At 37.7% G+C, this 24,324-nt stretch overlaps 1 protein-coding gene across 9 annotated transcripts in view; it reads right to left on the bottom strand.

Annotated features, from left to right (window-relative positions):
* Nucleotides 1-24,324, bottom strand: part of APC (APC regulator of WNT signaling pathway) — a 159,397-nt gene that overhangs the window by 12,977 nt on the left and 122,096 nt on the right. For 3 of the 9 annotated variants that reach the window (XM_064274955.1, XM_064274918.1, XM_064274925.1), the window contains 8 exons: nucleotides 17,724-17,822; nucleotides 15,305-15,683; nucleotides 13,158-13,253; nucleotides 11,354-11,407; nucleotides 7,242-7,381; nucleotides 6,600-6,677; nucleotides 6,222-6,338; nucleotides 1,016-1,230 (listed from right to left, as the gene is read on the bottom strand). In XM_064274955.1, the coding sequence (XP_064131025.1) occupies nucleotides 1,016-1,230; nucleotides 6,222-6,338; nucleotides 6,600-6,677; nucleotides 7,242-7,381; nucleotides 11,354-11,407; nucleotides 13,158-13,253; nucleotides 15,305-15,683; nucleotides 17,724-17,822 (1,178 nt within the window). The remainder of the gene's footprint in view (nucleotides 1-1,015; nucleotides 1,231-6,221; nucleotides 6,339-6,599; nucleotides 6,678-7,241; nucleotides 7,382-11,353; nucleotides 11,408-13,157; nucleotides 13,254-15,304; nucleotides 15,684-17,723; nucleotides 17,823-24,324) is intronic. The other 6 variants (XM_064274965.1, XM_003405008.4, XM_064274974.1 and 3 more) reach the window with 4 other exon arrangements.

Below are 24,324 nucleotides of genomic sequence, written 5' to 3'. Positions count from 1 at the left end.
TTTTGTGATACCGCTATCCCTTATTAGTGCTTTCGTTAAAAAGAAAGTAAATTCAAATTTTTTAAAACACTTAAAGGTAACTTCAAAAGAGAAGGGTTGAGAATTAGCATATTGAATCTTACGACTTAAAAGAACTATAACTTGTTTCATCCTTGGCAAACAGAAATCTAATGACAGCATATTCAGCTTTAGTAGGCTTTAAAATTGACTGGTCAGGGTGCATGGTGGCCTTTAAGACGGTGGTCTTCTCTCAGCAGTCCAGGAGTTAACTGAATGCTTCCTGAGTTTAAGGAGTCTTCTCTGCATAGAACAAAGGGCTACAAGGCTTGTCGTGTGTGCATCAAAAACTTAAAGACACTTACATTCCTTATAGGTTCTTTTTACTAAAAGCACCTCATGGTCTTTTAGAAAATGAGAAGAGGGGCAATACTAGACGAATTAAAAAAAAACAAATATGCTGTGAAATATACCCATATTTTTTACTGGCATAATACAGAGCCTAAGTTCTGCAAACATGTGCCCCGTAGCTGAGGTGCTCTCTTAGCTTTCACAGCTTCAGTAGACTGGATGAATGGCTGTTGGCTAAGTGGTAGTATCACTATCGATGTTAGGACATCATTAAAAAAATACTCTCTGGACCTACCCATAGGTTTATTTATCTATTTATTTTATATCCCTTATATTCCTTTATGCCACACTAACAAATAGGAAGGGATTTTATCCTATCTAGTATTTGTGACTTTTATTTTTAATTCCACGTAGGAGCTAAACACCTTTCAGCTCTAACTAGATTCCTTCATGATGCTATATCCTGTTATTTATTAGAATAAATATATTAATGAGTTAAACTAGGAATTAATAATTATGTTTTCATTGTAATAAATATATTTTGGTTTAGGACTTGTATAATTATACAAAACATTGCTTACAATTAGGTCTTTTTTGAGTGCAGAAATTCTACACTAATTCATTTAAAATAATATAAAACTCTGTATATATATTTATATATATATACCTGTGGTCCTCATTTGTAGCTATCAAGCTAGACACATTGCGTAGTATCCCACCTCCACTTTCAATAATTGCTAAAGTATTTGTCTGGCTCCGGTAAGTGAGAGTGCCAACCAAAAATGCAAGCGCACCGTCTACAGCACATATATCAGCTTTATTCTCAGTGCAATGTGCTGACAAATTCCATAAGGCACTCAGTACGCTTTTGAGGGTTGATTCCTATGAAGAAACAAAATATGTCATCTAATTAGAGTTGGAATTTGTCTCTCTTCTATTGAATAAAAATTATATTCTTATCTCCCCTGCTCCCCACCACTCACTGATCAAGTACTAAGAATTCTCCTTTAAAAAAAAAAAAAACTTCCATAAAATACCAAATGTAATTTAAGCCAGTGATATACCTATAAAACAAGCAGGACAAAATATTCAACTAATGACATTTATGAACTTCATTCTAAGATGGTACACACAAATCTTAAAAGTACTTATATTAGAATATGAAACAGAACCGATATGCATTATGCAAGGCTAACATCAGGATAGTAGAAACCAGAAAAGGCCTCTATATGCCAACATGGAAAGAAACCTAAGAACTGTTAGAGGAAAAAGCACGTTGCAGAACACTATGTACAATATTCTGTTTGTATAAAAACACATATACCTACATGTGGTTAATTCAAAAGCAACAAATACGCCTTATTAAAAAGAAGAAAGTAAAAAAATAAGAAGAAAGTATATTGGAAAATTCCAATTTCTTAAAATTATCAAAGAAACAAAATAACTACAAAAAATAGAATTCCCTAATATACAATATCATAGTAAACTGCCAAATTGTAATTGCCAAAGAAACACTCTGACTATAGTTAATGATATCTTGTCAAAACTTGCTATGATCCTAATGCCAGCCTTTCTTCTTACTACATAATCAGTCATGAAACAAACTTGCATTAGAAATCTACTCTGTGTCTACCACAATTAGGGACATATGAACATAGCAAACTGTAATCTGCTTTGAAGGTTATAACAATTTACTTAGGGAGGGAAAATACAAAAGCACAGATGAAACCAAGTATTCTAAAGGAAAGATTATTGCAGGTTGAGTTTAATCAAATAAATAAAATATCTCATGGAAGAGAGCAGCTCTGTACAAGTATAAGACCTGTACATTCAGAGAAGAGGGGAGACAGTCACTCCTGACAGACGAAGCAGAATGAGCAATGGCATGGAAGTGGAATCAGCAAGGGAGGGCTGATGAACAGGAAGACACAGGAGAGAAAAAGTCCATGATGGGGAACAGTGGGAAGTAAGGGCAGAAAGGTAAAGGCAGGCCTTGAACGCCATGGCAAACATTTTGTGCCTAGTCCCGATAAATAGCTACCCACTGTATTTTCTTCATCAGGAAATTAAATGAATGAAACAGCCTAGGAGCAGGTTTAGACACTATTTAGTGATGATTCAGTCAGAGGAAGGGTTAGGGAGCAGGGAGAAAGTTCTTTCAATAATCAAAATGTGATGGAATTATACTGTGACTGAACTAAAGGTGGAAACCCTGGTGGCGTAGTGGTTAAGTGCCACGGCTGCTAACCAAAAGGTCAGCAGTTCAAATCTACCAGGCGCTCCTTGGAAACTCTGTGGGGCAGTTCTACCCTGTCCTATAGGATAACTATGAGTTGGAATCAACTTGAGGGCAACAGGTTTTTTTTTTTTAAGTAAAGGTGGCACATTTGAAGTACCAAGAGACAACAGGAAAAACTACAAGAGTTTAGAGGAATGAGGTAAACTGCAGTTGACCCAGAGGTGAAAGCTGAAGTTGAGAAAACAGAAATTGCTCTCCATGAGATTACATGTAATGGATCAAGAGTTATATTTCAAAGGAGCTTTATAATTAGAGGAGTCAAAAAGAAATGATTAGAGGCCAGGGTATAGGTTTAGGCAGTAAAAGCGAAGTGAGATGTTTCAATAAGGTGAGTGATCAGAAAGTACCCAATACAGATAAAGGTAGAAGAACCAAAGGAAATCTATAAATCTATATTTTGTGACCTAGGAGAGAGTTGTATCAGAAACAAAATTAGGAGGGACTGAAGAAAGTACGGTTGGTTAAGAAATAGAGCAAGTGACTTGCTCAGGGCTTTGGTTGTAAAAGGAAAAAGAAAACACTGCAGTAGTTAGAGAAAGCAATGGAGAATTTATTTTCATCTTCAAAATACTGGGCTTATTACAGACAGTTGGAACATAAAAAAGAAGGATCCAACCACCAAAAGACAACCCAATCAAAAAATGGGCAAAGGACTTAACAGACTTTTCACCAAAGAGGACATTCAAATGGCCAATAAGCATATGAGAAGATGCTCAATATCACTAGTCATTATGGAGATATAAATCAAACCTCAGTGAGATGATACCTCACCCTCATCAGAATGGTAATGATTAAAAAAAAAAAAAAAAACAAAAACCAGAAAACAAGTGTTGGTGAGGTTGTGGAGAAAATGGAACCCTCATCCATTGCTGGCGGTAACGTAAAACAGTACAGCTCTTGTGGAAAACAGTTTGGCAGTTCCTCAAAAAGTGGAACATACAACTACTATATGACCTAGCTATTCCACTCCTTGGCATATATACCCAAGAGACTTGAAAGCAGTGACACCCAGACAGAAACATGTACACCAGTGTTCACTGCAGCACTTTTCACAATGGCCAAAAGGTGGGAACAACCGAAATGTCTACCAACGGATGAACGGATAAAGATAATGGAATACTACTCAGCCATAGAGAGAAATGAAGTCCTGATGCAAGCCACAACATAGTTGAACCTTGAAAACATCATGCTGAGCAAAATAAGTCAGTTGCAAAATGCTGTATGATCTTACTTAAATGAAGTAAGCAAATATATAGAAACCAAATATTATTAGTAGTTACCAGGGGTAGAAGGAACCAGGAAAGGGGCAGTTTATGCTTAGGGGACATTAAGCTTATGTTAACGGTAGTAGAATGATTTGAAAAATGATAGCAAGAAGGGGTACACAACTTGAAGAATATAATCAATGTCAGTGAATTGTACATGTAGAAATTACTGAGATGGTGTATGTTTTATCATGTATATGTCCACCAAAAAAAAAGAACAAGTCAGAAGATGAAGGAGACAAGTAAGGGACTAACATCTTTGAATAAACCGCAAAGCTTGGGACACAGAGTACAGGGGAAGGAAAGGTTCTCTTCTATTTGTAGAAGAAGAGCCAGGTAAATGAAGATAAAGTGGTGTAATACACGGGGACATGAAAATAATTCTGATTCTTGATCATTAGTAATAAATGAAGTTGAGAAAGAATAGATGAAAAAGTAAAAGAGAAAGTTTATGACTGTTCTACTGCATGTAGAAAAAGAAGGACCAAATAAATTCTAATATTGCTAACCAGAACAGGCCCAAATCAGAACTGGCTATTATAAATTTCTCAAGGGCTAGTTTTTTTAAGATTGGGCTTGCGTTAAAAGTTTATAGATGAATTTAGGGAGATACGATCTTTGAAATACTACTTTTCCAGGGGCAAAATGATAGGGGCAGTGAAAAGATCAGTGATTGCCGGGATTCAAGGGAAGAGAAGGGGGAATGAATAGGTGGAGCCCAGGACATTTTTAGAGCAGTGAAACTATTCTGTATGACACTGTAATGGTGGACACATGGCATTATGCATTTGTCAAAACCCATCGGACTGTACCTCATGAAGAGTGAACCCTAATGTAATTAACTACGGAGTTTAGTTAATAATAAGGTACTAACATTGGTTCGGAAACCCTGGTGGCATAGTGGTTAAGAGTTACGGCTGCTAACCAAAAGGTCGGCAGTTCGAATCCACCAGGCACTCCTTGGAAACCCTATGGGGCAGTTCTACCCTGTCCTTTAGGGTTGCTATGAGTTGGAATCGACTTGATGGCAATGGGTGTGGTGTGTGTGTGTGTATAATATTGGTTCATCAATTTTAACAGATATATCACACAAATGCAAGGTGTGAAATAATACAAGAAAAAGTGTGCCTGGGGGGTGCTGTGGGGACTCTGTACTTTCTGTACAATTTTCCATAAACCTAAAACTGTGAGAGTTCCAGGTGCTCCACATCCTTGCTGACACTTGGTCAATATTTTAAATTTTAACCAATATAATTAACAGTATCTTATTGTAGTTTTAATTTGCATTTCCCTGATGACTAGTAATGTTGAATATTTTTTTTTTTAATGTGCTTATTAGCCACTCATATATATCTTCTTCACTGAAATGTCAGTACAAATCTTCTGGCTATTCAGTAGTGGTCTAACGTTACCTTTACGTAGCCTTAAATACACCTGAATATTCTCTTCATAACTAGTCGCTTTGTTGAATACATTTTTTGTTTGTAATAATTTTTCAGTTGATTTTCTTGGGTTTTACATGTATAAAATAATTTGCCAAAAATACACAAATAGACATACATACAAAAACAAAATCCTTTACTTTCTCTGAAAACTTTTGGAAAAAACAAAACAAAACAAAAACATAGGCTGTGGGTCCAGGAGAACTGGCTGGGTGAAAGAAGTCCAGAAGAGCTCAGCAGGCATTTTTGGTCCCTTTTAGATTTCAAGTTTATTTATTTTTTAAAATTAGCTTAATGTTTCTGAAGTACATATCCCATCTAGAGATATTTCCTTCTGTGAACAAATTATTATCGGGGAGATTCCTCACTCTTGAGTCTGATCACTTTGGGTAAGTTAGCCATCAAAATTCGAGGGCTTTAGGGGACTGAGATGTGGGAAGCATAGAGGTAACACAGCAAGGATTCTCAACTGGGGGTAATTCTGTCCCTCTCCCCCCTGGGGAATATTTGGCAATATCTGGAGATATTTTTGACTGTCACAACTTGCAGGGGGGAGGATATACTGCTGCTAATGGGTAGAGGCCAGAGATGCTGCTAAACATCCTATGATGCACAGTTTAGCCCCACGACAAAGAATTATCTGGTTTAAAATATCGATGGTGCTGAGATTGATAAACCCTGATTTACATTAAGCCACCTTGCACAATCTTTTCCACCTTAATATTTTAGCAGTGTGGAGCAGTCAAAGACTAAAGACTAGTGAGATGGGTAGGTAAGACCTTAGGAAATATCAGGGGTGGGAGAGGGCAGCAAAAAAGTAGCCAAACATGAAATCTGTATCAAAGTACTAAATGTTTTCAAAGGTACCTTTTTAACTTCCAAAGCACATTCCATCAATGCTTTCACACTTCCAACTTCACGCAATGTCTTCTTACTATTTACATCTGCTCGCCAAGACAAATTCCTCAAAACACTTGCAATAACCTGCAAATGAATCAATTTTAGAATAAGTGATATATAAAATGATTCACATCAGTTGCTTTTTTGTATTTAATGCGAGAGGTAAGAGTATCTCTTAAATGCTAATGCGGTGCTAAAATGGAATTCCTACAACATAAATATCTTCCTTTATTCTGGTGTTAATGTAACCATCATTCAAGCATGAGATACTAAATACTGAGTCACAGCTTAAATTACTCTAAATCAGAACATTGACCTGCTAAAAACTGAAACGCTAAGTAGTACCTGCTGCAAGTCTTCGCTTTCAGATTTTAGTTGAGCCACAAGCGCTCTCATGCAGCCTTTCATAGAGCACAGAGTAGCCTGTAGAATTAAACACAGAGCAGGGGTCATCAGAGAGGCAACCTGAAGCTGTGTTTTATTATCATCTCAAGCCTAGTTTTAACTGTCTCACTTAATAACTAGTATTTTACCTGCAAAAGACATAGAACCAGATCACATTAATGAAAGACAAATACCCTCCTAACCCCATCTGTTCTTTCCTTGACAAACTGGAAAATAAAGTGAACAAATAAGAATCACAAGCAAAGGGCTTTAAAGTAAGGCTTCTTATTTGGATGGGACCAGCATGTGTGTAACACTTGCCTTGGTCAGCAGGATTTTCCAATTTTTGCTCTCATTCCAAAGAACAGTGTTTTTAACACAACTACATAAGACAAATTCATTACTCTGTTCCCTCTTTAGATGTGCTTTTGCCTTTGTTTAGGCATAGGATGACTGAACGAATAGGGCTATGCAGCGGGATGGGAAGTACACAGTGCTTAATGGAGGAAGTGACGAAAAGGAAATCAGTGAAAAGTAGTCTGTAGGAAAGTAAATTAGCTCATACCTGAGATTTTTTAAGAAATGGATTTTATAAAAACATACCTTGTTGGCTACATCTCCGAAAGTTAAGTTTGTCAAAGCCATTCCAGCATATCGTCTTAAAGTAACACTGTAGTGGTCATTAGTAAGCCCATACATCTCACAGTCCACTTGCAATAATTCTGCAATAGCCTGTAGTCCTCCTAATTCAAAAAGGGCAAGAGGAAAAAAAAAAAAACAATAATCTAAAACAAAACAAACTGGTATCAAGGTGGTAATTTAAATATTAGGAAAAAAAATCTCAAAGAATGAGAATATATGGTTTAAATTTGCCTTTAGAATTAAAAGCCATATAAACTCTTATAAAAGACTTTTATATAAGATATTAAGTACGACTGACAACTATTCCATTTTCTGCCAGTTTCTCCACCCTCCAGCCTCCATACATTGTGTTTTGCCAATGATGCAAAGGCTATTTTCTAAGGTGAACACTAGGTTTTCCTGAAAATAAGCAGAAAATGATAACCTTATTTTAATAATTAGGACTTTACACTCTTCACTGTCACACACTGTGGGCCTATTACTTTAGTATTTTAAATCTGCCAAATAATTACCTTTAGGAATACTGAAACTTTTAAATGAAACTGTGCACATAGCAAAGCTTTTTTTTTAGAGAAGAAAACATCTGTTCAATTTATTATGAAGTTTTATAAAACTATTATGATTAAAAAATTTTTTACTTATATTTGATACTCATGAGTATCAAATACGAGCTGTACTCGGATTTAGTACTTTCTGTCAATCATACCCCTGATTGACACCACTGGGTATGTTCAACAATGCCTACAGTGATCAACACTGGAAAAGTAAGAAGGAAAATGAAGGGAAAGACGTAAGGAAGGGGAAAAAAATACAAGCAAAGCAAAATGATGAAGAAATGAGCAAAATAAAAAGTACATATGGAGGCTATTCAAAATATTGAATCATTATGGAAACGGGGATATTGTTTGTCACAGAGAAGCGGCTTACAGAAAAAATAAAAGAATGAATATAAATAAACACCAAATTTTTGGACACTGGAAGTCTAAACAGTCAATCATTAATCTGAAAGAGAACCAGTACATTTAGTATTCTTATAAATCGTCTTGGAAGGGTCAGTATGTAGGGGAATTGGCAAGTTTGTAAATGATACAAAGTTCTATTTTGGGGCATGAATTCCAGGCCAAGGGACTTAACTATAGGAAGATTTTTGCAAGGCTACGTGACTAGCAGAAATAACAGAGTTTGAACGTAGATAAGCGAAAATTAATTTGGTTAAAAAAAAATCCAAATCATGTTTGAGAGGATATTCACCCATCTACCCATTCATATATAGTCAGTGGATAAAATATAGTCACTGTCTTTAAGGAGCTTACAGATTAGAGCAAAGATAACTAATCTGCTATATTTTTACACAAATAACACATGCCTTCTACGTTTGCCAACTGTGCCCTCCCCTGCGAGGTAATTTCATAAGCGCCACTATGCCAACTTTTTCACATGTAAAAAAATTAGCATAGTATGCTTATGAAAATACCTCATGGTGGTGGGGGAGGGCACGGTTGGCAAACACAGAAGGCATGTGTTATTTGCGTAAAAACATGGTAAGTGTGATGGACTGTGGAGATGCACAGGGCAAGATAACGGGAACTTACAGCAGTTTGAGGGATTAGGAAAAGGGCTGAGGAAATAATGTTCAAGTTGAGACTAAAGAGATAAATGAGTATCTAAAGGAGACAGGGCAGAACGACAAAGAAGCATTCTAGGCATAAGAAACAGCATGGCCAAGGGCCCCCGGGCCTGAAAGGGCACACTGTACTTGAGTATGTATAGCAACAAGGACAGGACTACAAGACGAGGCTACTGAAATGGGTAGGGTACAGATCATGTAAGACCTTATGTGCCACATGAAGGAATTTAGGCAGGGAAAGGAATAATTAGGTGTGATTCTAAATAGATTACTATGGTTGCAGTGTGCAGAATAGAATATGATTGGAAATGGAGAACCAAGTAAGATAAAAGTACTGCAGAATAGGAGGGAGGATGGTGGCTTGGAACCAGGATGAAAAGTGATTTGAGATATATTTTATGAAACAGAATTAAAGTACTCTGTTATGGGATGTGGGGGATAAAGACAGAGTCAGGGATGGCTTCCAAAATTCTGGTTTAAGCAACTGGGTTTATTGGGATGCCATTTTCTGAGAAAAGAAACCCTGGGGATGGAAGAGGTAACAAGTTCAGTCTGTGAAGCCTGAATCAGAAGTGTCTGAAAAGCCATCTAAGTAAAGATGTCAGATAAGTAGTTTGATAATGCGTAAAACTCAGGACAGAATTTGAAAAATACTGTAACTGAAGGCCAGGGAGTAGATGATACTGCCTAGGGAGATGGGGAAAAGAGAGTCTAGAGCAGAGTTTTAAGGAATTCCATCATTTAATAGTTGGGTGAAAGAGAAGAGCCAGTAAAAGCACTGATAATTTTGACTCAGGGAATTGACCTGGGAGTCACTGGAGACCTAATGAACTGATGAGATCTAATGTACTGATACCAAAAAACAAAAACCTGCTGCCGTCGAGTCGATTCCGACTCATAGCCACCCTACAGGACAGGGTAGAACTGCCCCATAGTGTTTCCAGGAGGACCTGGCGGATTTGAACTGCTGACCTTTAGGTTAGCAGCCATAGCACTTAACCACTAGGCCACCGGGGTTTCCAGTGTACTGATAGGACTACCAAAATGTCAAGTATTATAAAGCAGAGTATCAATACCAAAACAGAATATACTATGCTTTGTATCTGCATAAAACCTACATATACCTGGTGTAGCAATATTTGGGATACTTTCTTAAGAAAGGTAAAAAATGCATCTAAACAGGTCCCAGGAAGGCACTAAATGATCCATGAGTTGAGTACTACTGTTTGGATAAACTAAAAAACTTTTAAGACTTGATTCTGAAAACAAAGATTACAAAGAATATGGTGGATGTCTACAAGATCATGAAGAACGTGGCCAAAGAAAAAGAACAGTGAATAAAAAATTTATCTGATAGAGATAAAAAGAGGGAGCCCTTTAAGATTTCAGGCAAATAAAAGATTTCAGTGAATTTTAAGGCAAAGAATGTAATTCACAGGTTAAAACTATAAATGGATTCACAAAAATATGATACAAATTCACGTCTGACAGAATAAAAAACAAGGTGTCCTAAGAAAAGTTAGGATGTTTTCAGGTAAGCCAAAAGATGATGAGCGTGTTCTTCAACATCTTTCTTGGTGTCTGTGTTAGAAAATAGTGATCTAGATGGAACAAGTATTATTCAATATGGCATCTCATAATTTTACAGATAATAGAGGACTAAGTGCCTCAAGGGACATTCAATAGAACCCTTGAGATTGTTATCAAAAAAGATATTATGGAGATGACACTTAATGTACAAAAGTATTATTATTTTTGTTTTACTTGGTTTAAATAGTCACCATTAGGATAAAATATCTCATTCTAAAATAATTAGGAGCCCAACATCAATATTCTATAGATTGGTGTTTCACAAAATTTCCTGATCTTAAGAATCACTTGGGCCACTTGTTAAATATGATTCCCAGGACACTCTCCTAGAGATTCTGCTTTACTAAGCCTGTTACAGAGCCAGAGAATTTGTACGGTTTGACAAGTGCCTCTGGTGATTGTTATGATCTGGTTTAGGAAACACTAATGTAGAATACAACATGAGTTCCTCGAAAGCCAGGACCATGTCTCAATCATTTTTATATCTAGCGCCTAGCACAGTTTCCAGGACAGAGTCGGGAATGAATAAATACACATCACTGATATTATAGTCTAAAACTTGCAATACTAATAGATGTAAACTTAGATCCTGATAGTTGTGTAATGTTCATATATGTACAAATGACAGTTCCAGCTGAGTGGGCTCAGGAATTTCCCTTCACCCATTTGGGATGTCCTTCCTCCTTATCTCTTGCTGCCAGATACCTTGTACTATCTTATACTATCTCCCCGCAAAATGCAAACCTTGATCCTCCCTTTGCCCCGGTGCAAATTTAGAGGCTAGGAATGAGACGGTAATCCCCCTTGGGTATGTCCCCGGCAGTCACACCCCCAGAGGCCCCATCCTGCTCCTCACCTGAAAGCCCCTGCCCTAGCTCCTGTGATGAAATGCCCCGGGTAGCCTTCCTACCTGAAGAAGGAAGAGGAACAAATACTGAGTCTAGGTTTTACTTTCAAATTCAGATGATTATTGTATTAGTCCTAGTCTACAGTCCATTGGAACACAGGGACATTATATAAAAACCTCTGTGGTGTCTTAAAGTTGGATTAATTTTCCTGTTTATTCATTATTTTTATCTCCTTCCCATTATTACTAGCATTAAAGAAAAAAACTGAAAATTTTTAGAAGTGCTAGGATCATACTGAGGAGGGGAAAACTCCTAAGATTATACTCAGTTCCACAGAAGGCTGAGGGAGGAAAGAGAATCAGGTGGGCCAATTGCTAAGGTCTGTGGGAAGAAAAGGGTGGCTGAAGGGCAGGCCTGAAAGCACAGAGCACACAGCATCCCAAAGTGATGGCTCTGATGGTGACAACATTCATTTTTGGCTGTCTGGGTTCTCTGTTTAAATGACTCTCATGACTTTATTGCTTTAAGATAAAGGATGAATGGCAATGATGAGGTGGCAGTAACACAAAGTGGGGCTGGAATGTAATGTCACGTAAACAGCACAGAAAGCAAGGGCACAGCTACACCAAGATGGAAATTCAGTGTATGCTTCTTGCTGTGGCATGACTAGAGATCCAGTTCACATGAGATGGCTCAGCTTGATGCAATTTATCAATACCACATGTGCAAAATGAACCTAGAAATCAAAGAAAAGCTGTTATATGAAAAATGGGGTGCATATATGCAGGTTATATAAGGTTTTGAGTATGTGTTAGACATGTACCTAAAGGAGTAATCCTTTCAATATTAATGGAATGTTTCTGATTTAAATTGACCATGATATTTTTCAATATTAACTAGTTTCCAAGTTACCAAGCTGCTCATCATGAAAATCCAGTAAAGTACTAATAATTATGAAGAAAAATCTTAACAATAAGAGAATCTTAATAGTAATTCCTCTTGGCATTTATCAGAAGCTACTAAGTTCTACAAAAAATGAAATAGCTCTACATCTCAAAATAAATCAAATTACCTTCCCTGTCAACTGTCACAGAGGGTCTACCTTGGAAATGGGAACAAGGAGTGGCCCATATAATTTTTTCAATCTTTGGCTAAGACTTTGAAAATCCAAGTGAGTTTACAACAGGGTAGCAGTTTCTGTGATTCAGGATCCTTTCTCCTCTGGAAACCAGGGTCCCATCATTTGCTACAAGGAGGAAGCAGCTGGTAATAGAAGTTAGTGGCCTTATATCCCAGTTTATCAACGATTAAAAATTTTCATTTATCACACTGAATTTCTACCATGATTTAGAAATCAACCAGTATTCTTTTATAGCATTAAGAAACATTTATGTCAAAACCAGACTTTACTGGTCTGACTGGGACTGGAGGGATCCCAGAGGACATGGCCCCCGTACTCTCTGTTAGCCCAAAACTAAAACCATTCCCAAAGCCAACTCTTCAGACAAAGATTAGACTGGACTACAAGACATAAAATGATTCTGGTGAGGAGTAAGCTTCTTAGCTCAAATAGACACATGAGACTAAGTGGGCAGCTCCTGCCTGGAGGTGAGATGAGAAGGCAGAGGGGGACAGGAGCTGGGTGAATGGACATGGGAAATACAGGGTGGAGAGGAGGAGTGTGCTGTTACATTACAGGGAAAGCAACTAGGGTCAAATAACAATGTGTGTATAAGTTTTTGTATGAGAAACTGACTTGAATTGTAAACTTTCACTTACAGCACAGTTTAAAACAATTTCTTTTTGTCTTACCAAGTTCATTCATTGCATGTCTATGCTCCTCATCAAATGACAGTTTCATTAGAACACACACGGCAGGACAGATCTGATGTTCAACAGGGGCAGGCACTGGAAAATAAAAAATTGCCATGAATCATAATGTCTTGTTATCTCAAAAGCAATAATGTTAACATACTTTAAAAATATACAGGGGTCACTAATAATGTCCCTAACACATAGTTACGTAGTGGATCAAAAAAGTTTGTTGAATGAATGAATGAATACTACAAAACATGAGAAAACTGTTTTTTCTTGTTTCTATAAAAACGTTTTCCATTCATCTGCTCTTGACCAAGTCTGTTACAACAAATCACTTGCAGGTGTATGCTACGACTTAAATAACTAATAACTTTAAATTATGTTATAAATGAATTAACCCAGTGGCTGCAACAATGGACTCAAGTATAACGATTGTGAGGATGGTGCAGGACTGGGCACTGTCCTGTTCTGTTGTACATAGGGTCACTATGAGTTGGAACCAACTCGGTGGCGTCTAACAACAAATGAGAGAATACAAAGCATTTTGGTATAAAACTGGTAAGCTTTGTTTACACTTTCTATTTAAACTATTGTTGTGTATGGCTTAACGGCATGTGGCTGTGTACAAAAGTGGTATTCTACTAGAGAAAGTTTATTATACAGATACTAAATAGCAAAAATTTAAAGAAAACGGTGTCCAATAAAATGTACCTCCACACATAATACTGTGCACAAGGTTTCAAACCTCATTATTTAAAATAATTTAAAAAAAGTATTTTTCAGCAGTAATATGAATTTATTCTGTTTACTATTTGAGAACAGGAATCAAGAATATGAAATGTGGGTTGTTATATAATTGTGGAGAGTAAAAGAAAATTCAGAAGGGCAGTATCCTCCCAGTAAAGTACCGTATTAGTTCTCTTCATTCCTAGGACATCTTTATAAATTTTCCAGTAACCAAGGATTATGGCTTCTTCACTATCTCAGCTTTTTAAAGAAATTATTATATTTTAAATAAATTCATCCCTAAATCTAAGCTTAAAAAAACCCAAACATTTTGCCATAGCTTCATAAATCATACTGGCACCATCACCCCCTTCTCCTGCTCCTCAAATCAACAGATGACCCTATGTGTGTGTCCACTTATCTTTGAACTCCTCTAGAATGCCAGTGAAATTTCAAGGTGAAATAAAGGAAAATATTAGTTAAGTCCACTGTTAGACTGAAGGTACTAGGCCTATAAGCTCAATTTTCATGGCTGAGTTCTTGTCAGGTGAAAGGAAGGCCTTACCTTAAATACTTACTGCTTTTGGCTCTTTGCTACAGGAATGAAGTAAGTTATGTTCCCAGGGGTCTCAGTTCTCCTGTTCCCTGCTCCTGAGGGCGAGGGGCTGGTGGCTAAGGGTTTTTCCCTGAGCAAAGAGCTGGGTGGCTGATCGTCCCCAGCAACTGGGGCCCATTGCCTGGAGCAGGATGGTGCAGCAGGAACAGCACTAGGCTAAGAGTCAGGAGATCTGGTTTCTGTTCCTAACTCCAGCACTAACTAGCTGTGAGGCCATGAACAAATCTTTCAGCCTCTCTGAGCCTCAGTTTCTTCACCTGTAAAATAGAAATAATATCTTCCCTTCCTACTTCACAATGCTGTTGTGAGGATCAAATAATATACCAGATATAACACAGCTCTGTGTCTACTAAGTAGAGTAATACACAAGTGTAAAAATTTATGGTTTGGTCACTAATAGCTGATTTATCAGCTATTATGGATAGTCACTTTTCTGACCTTCATCATCTAAAAAATGAAGGGGAGAGGCAACATAATTGCTCAGGTTCTTTCTATCGCTACTATGCTATGATTCTGGAAGTCACTCTTGGTTTTTGTTCCTTTTTTTGTTGCTTAGTGGTGTGCACAACATTTCCTTTACTGAATTTTTCTAAGGGAATTTAGCCTTAACTTTAAACTCCTGGTGGCAGTGGAGCTAGTTAATATGATTTGTTCCTCCTATTCATAAAGACGACTTGATGGCACTGGGTTTTTGGTGGGTATTTATAAAGACAACATACTAACTAAAAAAGTTTTCTTTTCTAACGAGTTTGTATTTGTTTTGTAACATGCACTATGATGTACACTATAGAAAACATACTTGGATTTTTGTCCTGGTCCATGCCTTGTTCATGGGCTTCCTGCCACTCCCAACAGGTTTCACAGTAAGCTCGTATCTGTTCCAAAAGATGAAGGACTCGGATTTCACGCCTGCCTCTCTTGTCATCAGGCTGTGAGTGAATGATGTTGTGGAGTGCTGCACTGGCCCTGGCCCGAGCCTCTTTACTGCCCCGGGAATTTCCCAACAATACAGAGTCTTTGTCATTGCCATGTAAAAGCTGGATGAGGAGAGGAAGACATCCAGACTGTCGCATGGATATACAGCTGTCTTGGGAGCTAGACATAGCTAGCAAAGTTCGTGACATATCATCCTTATCATGAGTACCAAGCATTGACAACAATGAATACACCATTTCCACCTGTGGGCCAAATGAGTTTAGAAACAAAATTATGACTTTAATATCCAAAAGCCAAAACTAATGAAGTGATGAATGGGATATTTATTGTAACTCATTAAAAAAAAAAAAAAAACTTTCCAAGATGAAATAATGAGTGTTACTTCAAAATCCATATAATTATCACCAATTCATTTATGTGAGTAAATAATATAGGGATATAGTATAAAGTGTTGAAAGAGAAAGTAGGGTCTTGCATACTTAAATTGTTATTGGTCTGGGTCAGTTGGCAATCATCCATTGATTGTAACGACTGATTAGTGAAATTCAACTGATTTCATGCACGCATATACACAGTGAAAATGTGCTTTATCTAAGTTCTTTACACAATTTACAATTTTATTTTACTTCTTTTAATCTACAACTGCAATTGATAAATAGAAAACACTTTCTCAACAATTATTTACTAAGTACTAGTTTTCAGCAATCATTAATTCTTATCAGATTATAACGTTGTTAAAATTACATACTTTCTCCCTACACCTGTAGACACGACAGTGTTAGGCAAACAGTATAAGACTGTGGAACAACGGACCTTCATCAGACCTGCGTTCAAAGTCTGGCTCCACCACTTACAAGCTAGCTTTGTGACACTGGCAAGTTATTTGGTTTCTCTGAGTCTCAACTTCCTGTTACAAAATAGAAGAATTACCTAACTAATAGGATTTTTTTCTGTGAAGATTAAATGATATAATACATGTATAGGGCAGTAGCTGACATTAAAAAAAAATGTAGCTCTTAATATTATCATGCATGAATAACTTCAAAAGGAGATGGTATTCTAGTTGCTAGTTTTCATACAACAGTACTGTTGAATAGTAGTGATTTTCTTTATAGTAAAAGTTACATATTGATGTTGGATAAATCTGGGGTTGAATGCCAGTTTAATTACATAACAGCTGCTTCAGCTTCTCTTGCTTCAGTTTTCTCATTTAAAAAAGAAGGATAAGAACACCTCACAGGGTTTCTGAAAGAATCAGAGATAATATACATAAAATTCCTAGCACAGTGCCTGGCATACAAAAGGTCCCAAGTAGTAGCTATTGTGAGTTATTAAAATGATCAAGTTTAATACTGGCAATATCATTGAGTGCTCCAAAACCCATTTCTTAAATCAACTGTAATTTCAGTAACGCTTTCCCTAAGAGCCATTATATTATATAATGATTATATAGAGTATGCTATGAAAACAGAATTATCTAGATTTAACTGAAAATCTATTGTTTAGTAATATTATAATTTCATCTTAGTTAATATAATATTAAAGCTTCTAGCTTTAAAACGATAATAAAATAATAGTTTTTTTTTGAACATATTATTCCTAAGTCCTCCTAACAGGTGCAATACCCTAGGAAAACTCACTTATCAGCATTGGATAACATTCAATTTCAGCAATTTTTTCAACCATTTGAATAAATAATTATTAAGCACTCATTATGTGCAGGCACTGTGCTAGACGCTGCAAAAAAATAAATAAAAAATAAAATAAAATAAGTCCCTCTTCTCAAAAATAAAGTTTCATGCAAACTGTTAGTAATTCAAAGGGGGCAAATGGATTGCACGTAAAGGTTAGAGGATTTTTGGGACAAGAAAATGTTTTGTAAAGAAGAAAAGCCCTAGAGTTTTGAAGGCTAACAAGGATTCTGACAGCCACTGCGCAGTAAAATAGAAAGTGGAGGTGTCTGCCACCAAGGCAAGGCGTGGAGGCAGAAAGCCATGGGGAGTGTTCAGGAAGCAGCAAGTAAGCCAGTTTAGCAGGTGCTTAGGATACTTGTAGAGAAATGGATGATAAAGCTGGAAAAGTATTAAAAACTAGCTAATTTGGCACCTTTTATACCTTAATTTTTCCTTTGTTTATATATTTTTGTAAAAAAGATGTCATTTTTAGCAGACAGTAGTGATGAAATCAGAATTCTCCTCTAGATGAATTTAAAACTAGGTATGAGGAATGTTTCAGTAAAGTATTCATAGTCCTAGTGGCCTGGGTTTGTAATCTTCTGTTACCTTGGTTCCCAGATGACTTGTCAGCCTTCGAGGAGCAGAGTGTGTGCTACTAGAACTCAAAACACTGGCTGTCTCATGGTCCATTCGTGCAGCCGAACCCTAGAAATTAGCAAAATTGTAGATAGCATAATTTTATATTTTACAGGTAAATATAGACACTGTCACGTTAAGTTACTCCAAATTAACTGTCTTTAGAATAAACAGTTAAATACACGATTAGACGTATGAACGTTATATCCAAAACCAACTGCTGCTGTATTGATTCCAACTCATGGAGACCCTGTAGGACAGCACAGAACTGCCCCATAGGGTTTCCAAGGCTATAAATCTTCATGGAAGCAATGTGTCACATTTTTCTCCTGAGGAGCGGCTGGTGGGTTCCCATCACCAACCTTTCAGTTAGCAGCTGAGTTCTTAACTACTGTGCCGCCAGGGCTCCTCATGAACATTTATAACTGTTCAAAATGAATATTTTAACCTACAAACTTACTAAGTAGATTTTAGAGAAAAACTAAAGGAAAGGACATTTGTTGCAAAAAACCATTTAAACTAGAGTGTGAAATAACCAAACACTGAAGGAATTTCAGAATTAATACTTTTTCACAGATCAAAAGACATGAAACCACATTCCGTTAAATACAAGTGACTGATAAAAAGCAATAAAGGAATGTCCAAATTTTGAAATGCTCCAAATCTGCAGAAAATAAGGGTGAATTTGGCATAGTCCAAGTCTTCAAAGAATTCACAGTATAGAGAGGGCTGCTTGAAACTTCCATTGGAAAAAGACATGAATAAATAAGTAATTCCAGTGTGATGTGCTAAGCACCACTGTAGAAGAAAGTATAAAATACTGAGGGAAAACAGGAAGAAGCCACTAACCTCTTAGGGATTAAAAAAAAACAAAACAAAACCCAGTGCCATCGAGTCGATTCCGACTCCTAGCGACCCTATAGGACAGAGTAGATTAAGGAGACTTAAAAACAAACAAACAAAAAAAAACCATTGCCGGTGATTCTGACTCATAGCAACCTTATAGGTCAGGGTAGAACTGCCCCATAGGATTTCCAAGAAGTGGCTGGTGGACTTTTGGTTAGCAGCCATAGCACTTAACCACTGTATCACCAGGGCTCCGGGGATACTAAAGGCTGCATAAAATAAATAACATTTAAGACAGGCCTTAAATTTTGGAGTAGAAGACTGCTGGAAGGGTCTGTGCTAAGGTATAAGATTGGAGAACTTGAAGTGTTCTAGCTTAAGGGGGGTAGAACATAAGTGTATGATGGGAGATAAAGGTTGGGTTAAATCACGAAGTGTCTCATGTGTCATATTAAGGGTGTTGCCTTCAAGTTGTTGATGCTGTGAAGACACTGCACTTTAGGCAGGAAAATGGCATGACCAGAATAATGTCTTTTAAGAAGAGTATGGAGGACAGGATGAAGAGATCAGGGGTGGGGAATCTGGGAGAGGGTTTTTTCAATAGTTCAGGTGAGTGGTTATGAGGACACAAACTAAGGCAGTGAGAACAGGGAGATGGTGATGCCATGAAAGATATTCAGGAGACAAAATCAATGAGCTTAGTGATTGAATGTGCATTAAGAGAAGCTGGGAGTCAAGAACAACTTGGAGTTGGCAAGCTTGGATAAATGAGTATATGATGGTGGCATTAATGGATACGGGAAGCCCAGGAAGAGATGATGGCGTTCAGTACAGGAACTGAGCTTACCTTTGAATATACTGACATCCAGTAAGAATGCTCAATGGGCATATGAAAACACAGGACACAACTCTGGATAGAATTGGGGGCTGGGAACTATCAAAATATAGGCATAGCTAAAGCTATTCATTAATGATTAAGAATAACGATTATAAAAATATTATTCAATTAGATGGCAATATCAGTAGCTACTCTGTTCCAATTCTCAACCTTTCAGGACAAAAAGCCAGGATATAAATTCCTTGAAGACAGGATCTCTGTTCTGGTCACTGCTATATTCTCAGTACCAATAGTAGTCTTAGGCTTATAGTAGGTACCTAAACAATATTTCTTCAGTTAGGATGAATGATGAGCTAGTAAAATCCTTAAGAATATCAGGGCAAGGGATACCACTGCTACTTGTAATAGTCTTTTAAATACAGATGCTCTGGCTAATAGAAAAGGGGTGTAGAGGGCGTGGCAAAGACAAAACCATGACGGGAGGATTTTGAGTTGGCACCCCCTATTCTGGAGCGTACATGGTTAGAATGAGTTAGTATCTCTGCATGTACCCGTTTCCTTAAATTTTGGAACCAACAGACTTTGTAATTTTATGTTGTGTATAAAACTGACTTTTGGTGACACATTAGAAACTTCCCTGTTAGTCAGGAATCTTAACAGTTCATGTGCTAAGTTCCTCTGGTAGACAACATAGAAAATTATTAACAATGCATTCCTAAGTGATTAAACAGGATTCTAATAGGTAATAATTAAATGCTCATATAGAGATCTCTGAATTTGCTATAAGAAGCCCTTAAATATGAATTATTCCAAAGATCATTTTTAAGAGTGCTGCTTGGGACTTTCATATAAGTCCTGTAAAAGGCCAAGGATAGGTTTACCTAACTAGTCTAAAAAAGCCTATTTAATTTAGATCATTATTCACAATAACATTTTTAAGAGAAAACTGTATATGTCAAAACTCTTCCAACTATATACCTAAAATAGATGCATTTTACTGCATGTTAATCTTTCTTTTATAACGCTGATTTTTTAAAATCCCAACTTGAGAGATCTTTTTGCCACATAGGGTCATCTAGGGTTGGATGAATACAGTTGGACAGAGAATATTATACAGAGTTCCAGAGCGGCTTCCTTTTTCAGTCTCTACTCCTTTTGTGGGTCTGGAGTCCTTATGTTGTTTAGCTCTGTGGAGAGACTTGAAGTAGCTAGTTACTCCTCAGAGGAGGGAGAAAGGGCAGCAAGTAAAGACTCAGCCTACATCTCTAGCTACTGCCACCAGCTACTGCGTGCTTCTAAAAGGGTTTTCAAATCCATAGCCAATCAAACAACAAATATTTACTGAGCTCCTGCTACTTTCCAGGCACTATGCTAGTCACTGGAGCCCTGGTAGCAAAGTGGTTAAGCATCAGGCTGCTAACCAAAAGTTCGATAGCTCGAATCTAGTAGCTGCTCCTTGGAAACCCTATGGGGCAGTTCTACTCTGTCCTATGGGGTGGCCATGAGTTGGAATCAACTTGATGGCAATGGGATGCTAGTCACTAGGGATATAACTGAGTAAGACACTTCCCCCTTCAGTGCACAGAGAGGCTAGACTGGGAGATCAACATGTAAATAGAGTGCTAAGTGCTTTGACAAAGGCAGGGGGGAACAAACACAAAGGGCACATAACTCTGTCTTTGGAGTACAGGGAAGGTTCCCTGCAAAAGATGACATCTGATTTTGGACTCAAACTATGAGGAGGAGATTAGCCGATAAAAAAGAGCCCAGGCAGAGAAAGAAGCATAAGCAAAATAAGAAAGAACATGGGTGAGTGTGGGGGTGGGGTGGGGTGGCGGGGCAAGGGCGTTGGCTAAATAAATCTGGAACGTAAATCTGGAGATAAAGAGCTCACTCTGGGATGTGGTGTGATTAACTCTCCCAGAACCTTCCCAGCCCCAGACCACCCAGTGTCGTCACGATTCCGAATCAAGACCTGTTAAATCAGTCATGTTGAATAACCCTTGAATCAGCCTTGCTTGCTGTCTAAAGATTTAAGAACTTTTTATTATCCCTGACTCTTAGCCACAAATTGTATGAGACTATTTCCCACTGTTCTCCTTCCTATCTAACCTTCCTTCTGGAATCCAGGTTCCATGCTTCAAAAATATCCATACATCCTCAACTTTCCACTTAATGCTTCCTCTTCCTGGTTTTGAATGAAACTTAGCTCTCATAGGACACCATTTCCCCTTGCACCTCGCTCTCTCACAACCCACATACCTCAGATTTAGGAGATATCATAAGTCTATGTTTTCCTCACTCTTTTTGAAAACATTATTTCTCCACCTTCGTGTAAGAGCCCCGATTTTCTTCCTGGTATAATCTTTATTACCCTGTCCTCAGCATTATCATCTCCCAATCACCATTGACTATTTTAACACAAGGGTCACTGACTTCCTTTACACTTCAACTCCTGCCACCATTCTGGATAACTTCAATATCCATGCATATGACCCATCCAAAACCTTGGCCTCTCAGTTCTCTGCTGTCACCTTCATATTTTTCTCCTCTACTCCAATCTTTTTTTTTTTTTTACTCCAATCAGCCATTAACATCATGGCCATATCATGGACCATTTCCATTACCCCAAAATATATCAACTCTGAAATAATGCATTTAGTTATCTTGCTGTAACTAACTATGATTGCCTATTCTTCTAGCAGAAAAACAAAAAACCCAAACCTGTTGCCGGTGAATCAATTCTGACTCATGGTGGTCCTGTAGGACAGAGTAGAACTTCCCCACAGGGTTTCCAAGGAGCAGCTAGTGAATTTGAACTGCTGACCTTTTGGCTAGCAGCCAAGCTCTTAATCTCTGTGCCACCAGGGCCCTATTTATTTTTAGCAATGTCCTTTAACTTTCCCCAAACCATTGCTTCTTTGAAATGATTGAATGTCCAGTGCATGGATCTCTCTATCTATTTTAGCTTGGACTTCTTGAGGTACATCACTTTTTTTTTTTTTCTTGAGGTACATCACTTCCATAATTCCATAATTCTCTTGCTAGTTTTTAAATGCTCTGCCTGGAGCATTACACCTTCCTGGAAACACTGCAACCATCCAAAAACAAAACAAAAAATCCCAAACTCATTGTAGTCAAGTTGATTCCAACTCACAGTGGCCCTAAAAGACTGAGTGTAACTACCCCATAGGGTTTCAAGGCTGTAAATCTTTACAGAAGCAGACTGCCACATCTTTCTCCCTTGGAGCAGCTAGTGGGTTCGAAATGCTGACCTTTCAATTAGCAACCGAGTGCTTAACCACTCTACCACCAGGGCTCCTTTCAATCATAACCCACTGCCGTCGAGTCAATTCCGACTCATAGTGACCCCACAGGACAGAGCAGAACTGCCTCGTAGAGCTTCCAAGGAGCGCCTGGTGGATTCCAACTGCTGACCTTTTGGTTAGCAGCTATAGCTCTTAACTACTATGCCACCAGGGTTTCCCTTTCAATCATAAATGTATGTAATTGTTTTCTCTATACCCTGACATGAACTGCTGAACAGCATGAGAGAAAATCACAAAACTCTACCAGATGCTGCTCCTATCCATTTATTGTCACCAATATGCCGGGCCATCAGCTGCACCTGAAATTCTTGTTTTCCTAGTCAGCTCTCCTTTCGTTCCTCAGAGTACCTACTTTAGACATGCCTCATTTTGTAGAAAACTCTGGTTCTTCTGCCCTTATCACAAATAATTTTACTTTCTAATTTACAGAGAAATAGAAGCCATCAGATAAAGTCCCCTCAACTGCTTGCTACCAAACCAATAAAATTATCTGCATCCAAACCTATCTTCTTTTGTTATATCAGAGGCACCGTTTTCCTATTTAAAGCCCATGCCTTCACCTGTACTCTAGGTTCTTTCCCTCCCCATTTCTCTTTGTTCTTCTGGATCTTCGTCCTTTTTCTTTACTGGTTCCTTCCTGTCAGGATTCAAACAAGCTCAAATCTCTTATATCTTAAAAAACAGAAATAATCTCCAAGTTTTCTTTCGAACCTATACTCTGTCAATTAGTGACTCTTGGGCAACTCACACTAGACTTTTTGAGAGTTAGATAAAATTATTCTCTTCAACTTTTAACCTTCTGTTTAAGCCTAAACTTACTCCAATATTACATGGTAGGGAAGAAAGGCAATGGAACTGCTCTTGCTGAGATCAGCAATGGACTTCTCTTTTTGTGAAACCCAATGGAAATTTTTCAGTTTTTTTTTTTATGGAAACTGTAGGGTCGCTATGAGTTGGAATCGACTCAATGGCACTGGGTTTGGTTTTTGGTATGGAAAACAGTGGATACTGTTAATTGTTTTGTCTTTATTGGAAGGGTATTTTTCCTTGGCTTAGGGTTTTAGTGTAGGTCTTCATCTTCTCACTCTATAATCACCGGGGTATAAAAATCTTCCACACTTTTATCACATTCTTCACCTTTCCCTTCGATTCCAAATTCATGTATCTAATAGCCTACCTGACATTTCTACTTCAATGTCTCACACCTAACATCTTCAAAACTAGACTCATTATTTCCCCCCCACCAACCTGTTCCTCCTCTGGTTGTTATCACTATATTGCATCATCATTCTCCTAGCTGCCTATGACTGAAACCTGGGAGTCATTCTTTACTTCTCCTCCCCCGTCAAGCCTCACATTCAATCACTAAACCCTATGGAATCTACTTCCTAAATACTCTCAGATATCTGTTGACTAAAAGACTCTCTCAAATCTGTCAATTCTTTCCTAACCCCCAGGCCACCATCATCTTTCACCTAGATTATTATACCTAATTTGTACAATCATCTTTTAGGTATCATATTAAATGAATTTCTAACTTTCTCCAGGACCAGCCTCA

The sequence above is a fragment of the Loxodonta africana genome, chromosome 2 (genome assembly GCF_030014295.1).
Source record: "Loxodonta africana isolate mLoxAfr1 chromosome 2, mLoxAfr1.hap2, whole genome shotgun sequence".
Classification (NCBI taxonomy): Eukaryota; Metazoa; Chordata; class Mammalia; order Proboscidea; family Elephantidae; genus Loxodonta; species Loxodonta africana.
The sequence above is the reverse complement of the archived record's forward strand: the minus strand, read 5'-3'. Positions and strand labels throughout refer to the sequence as shown.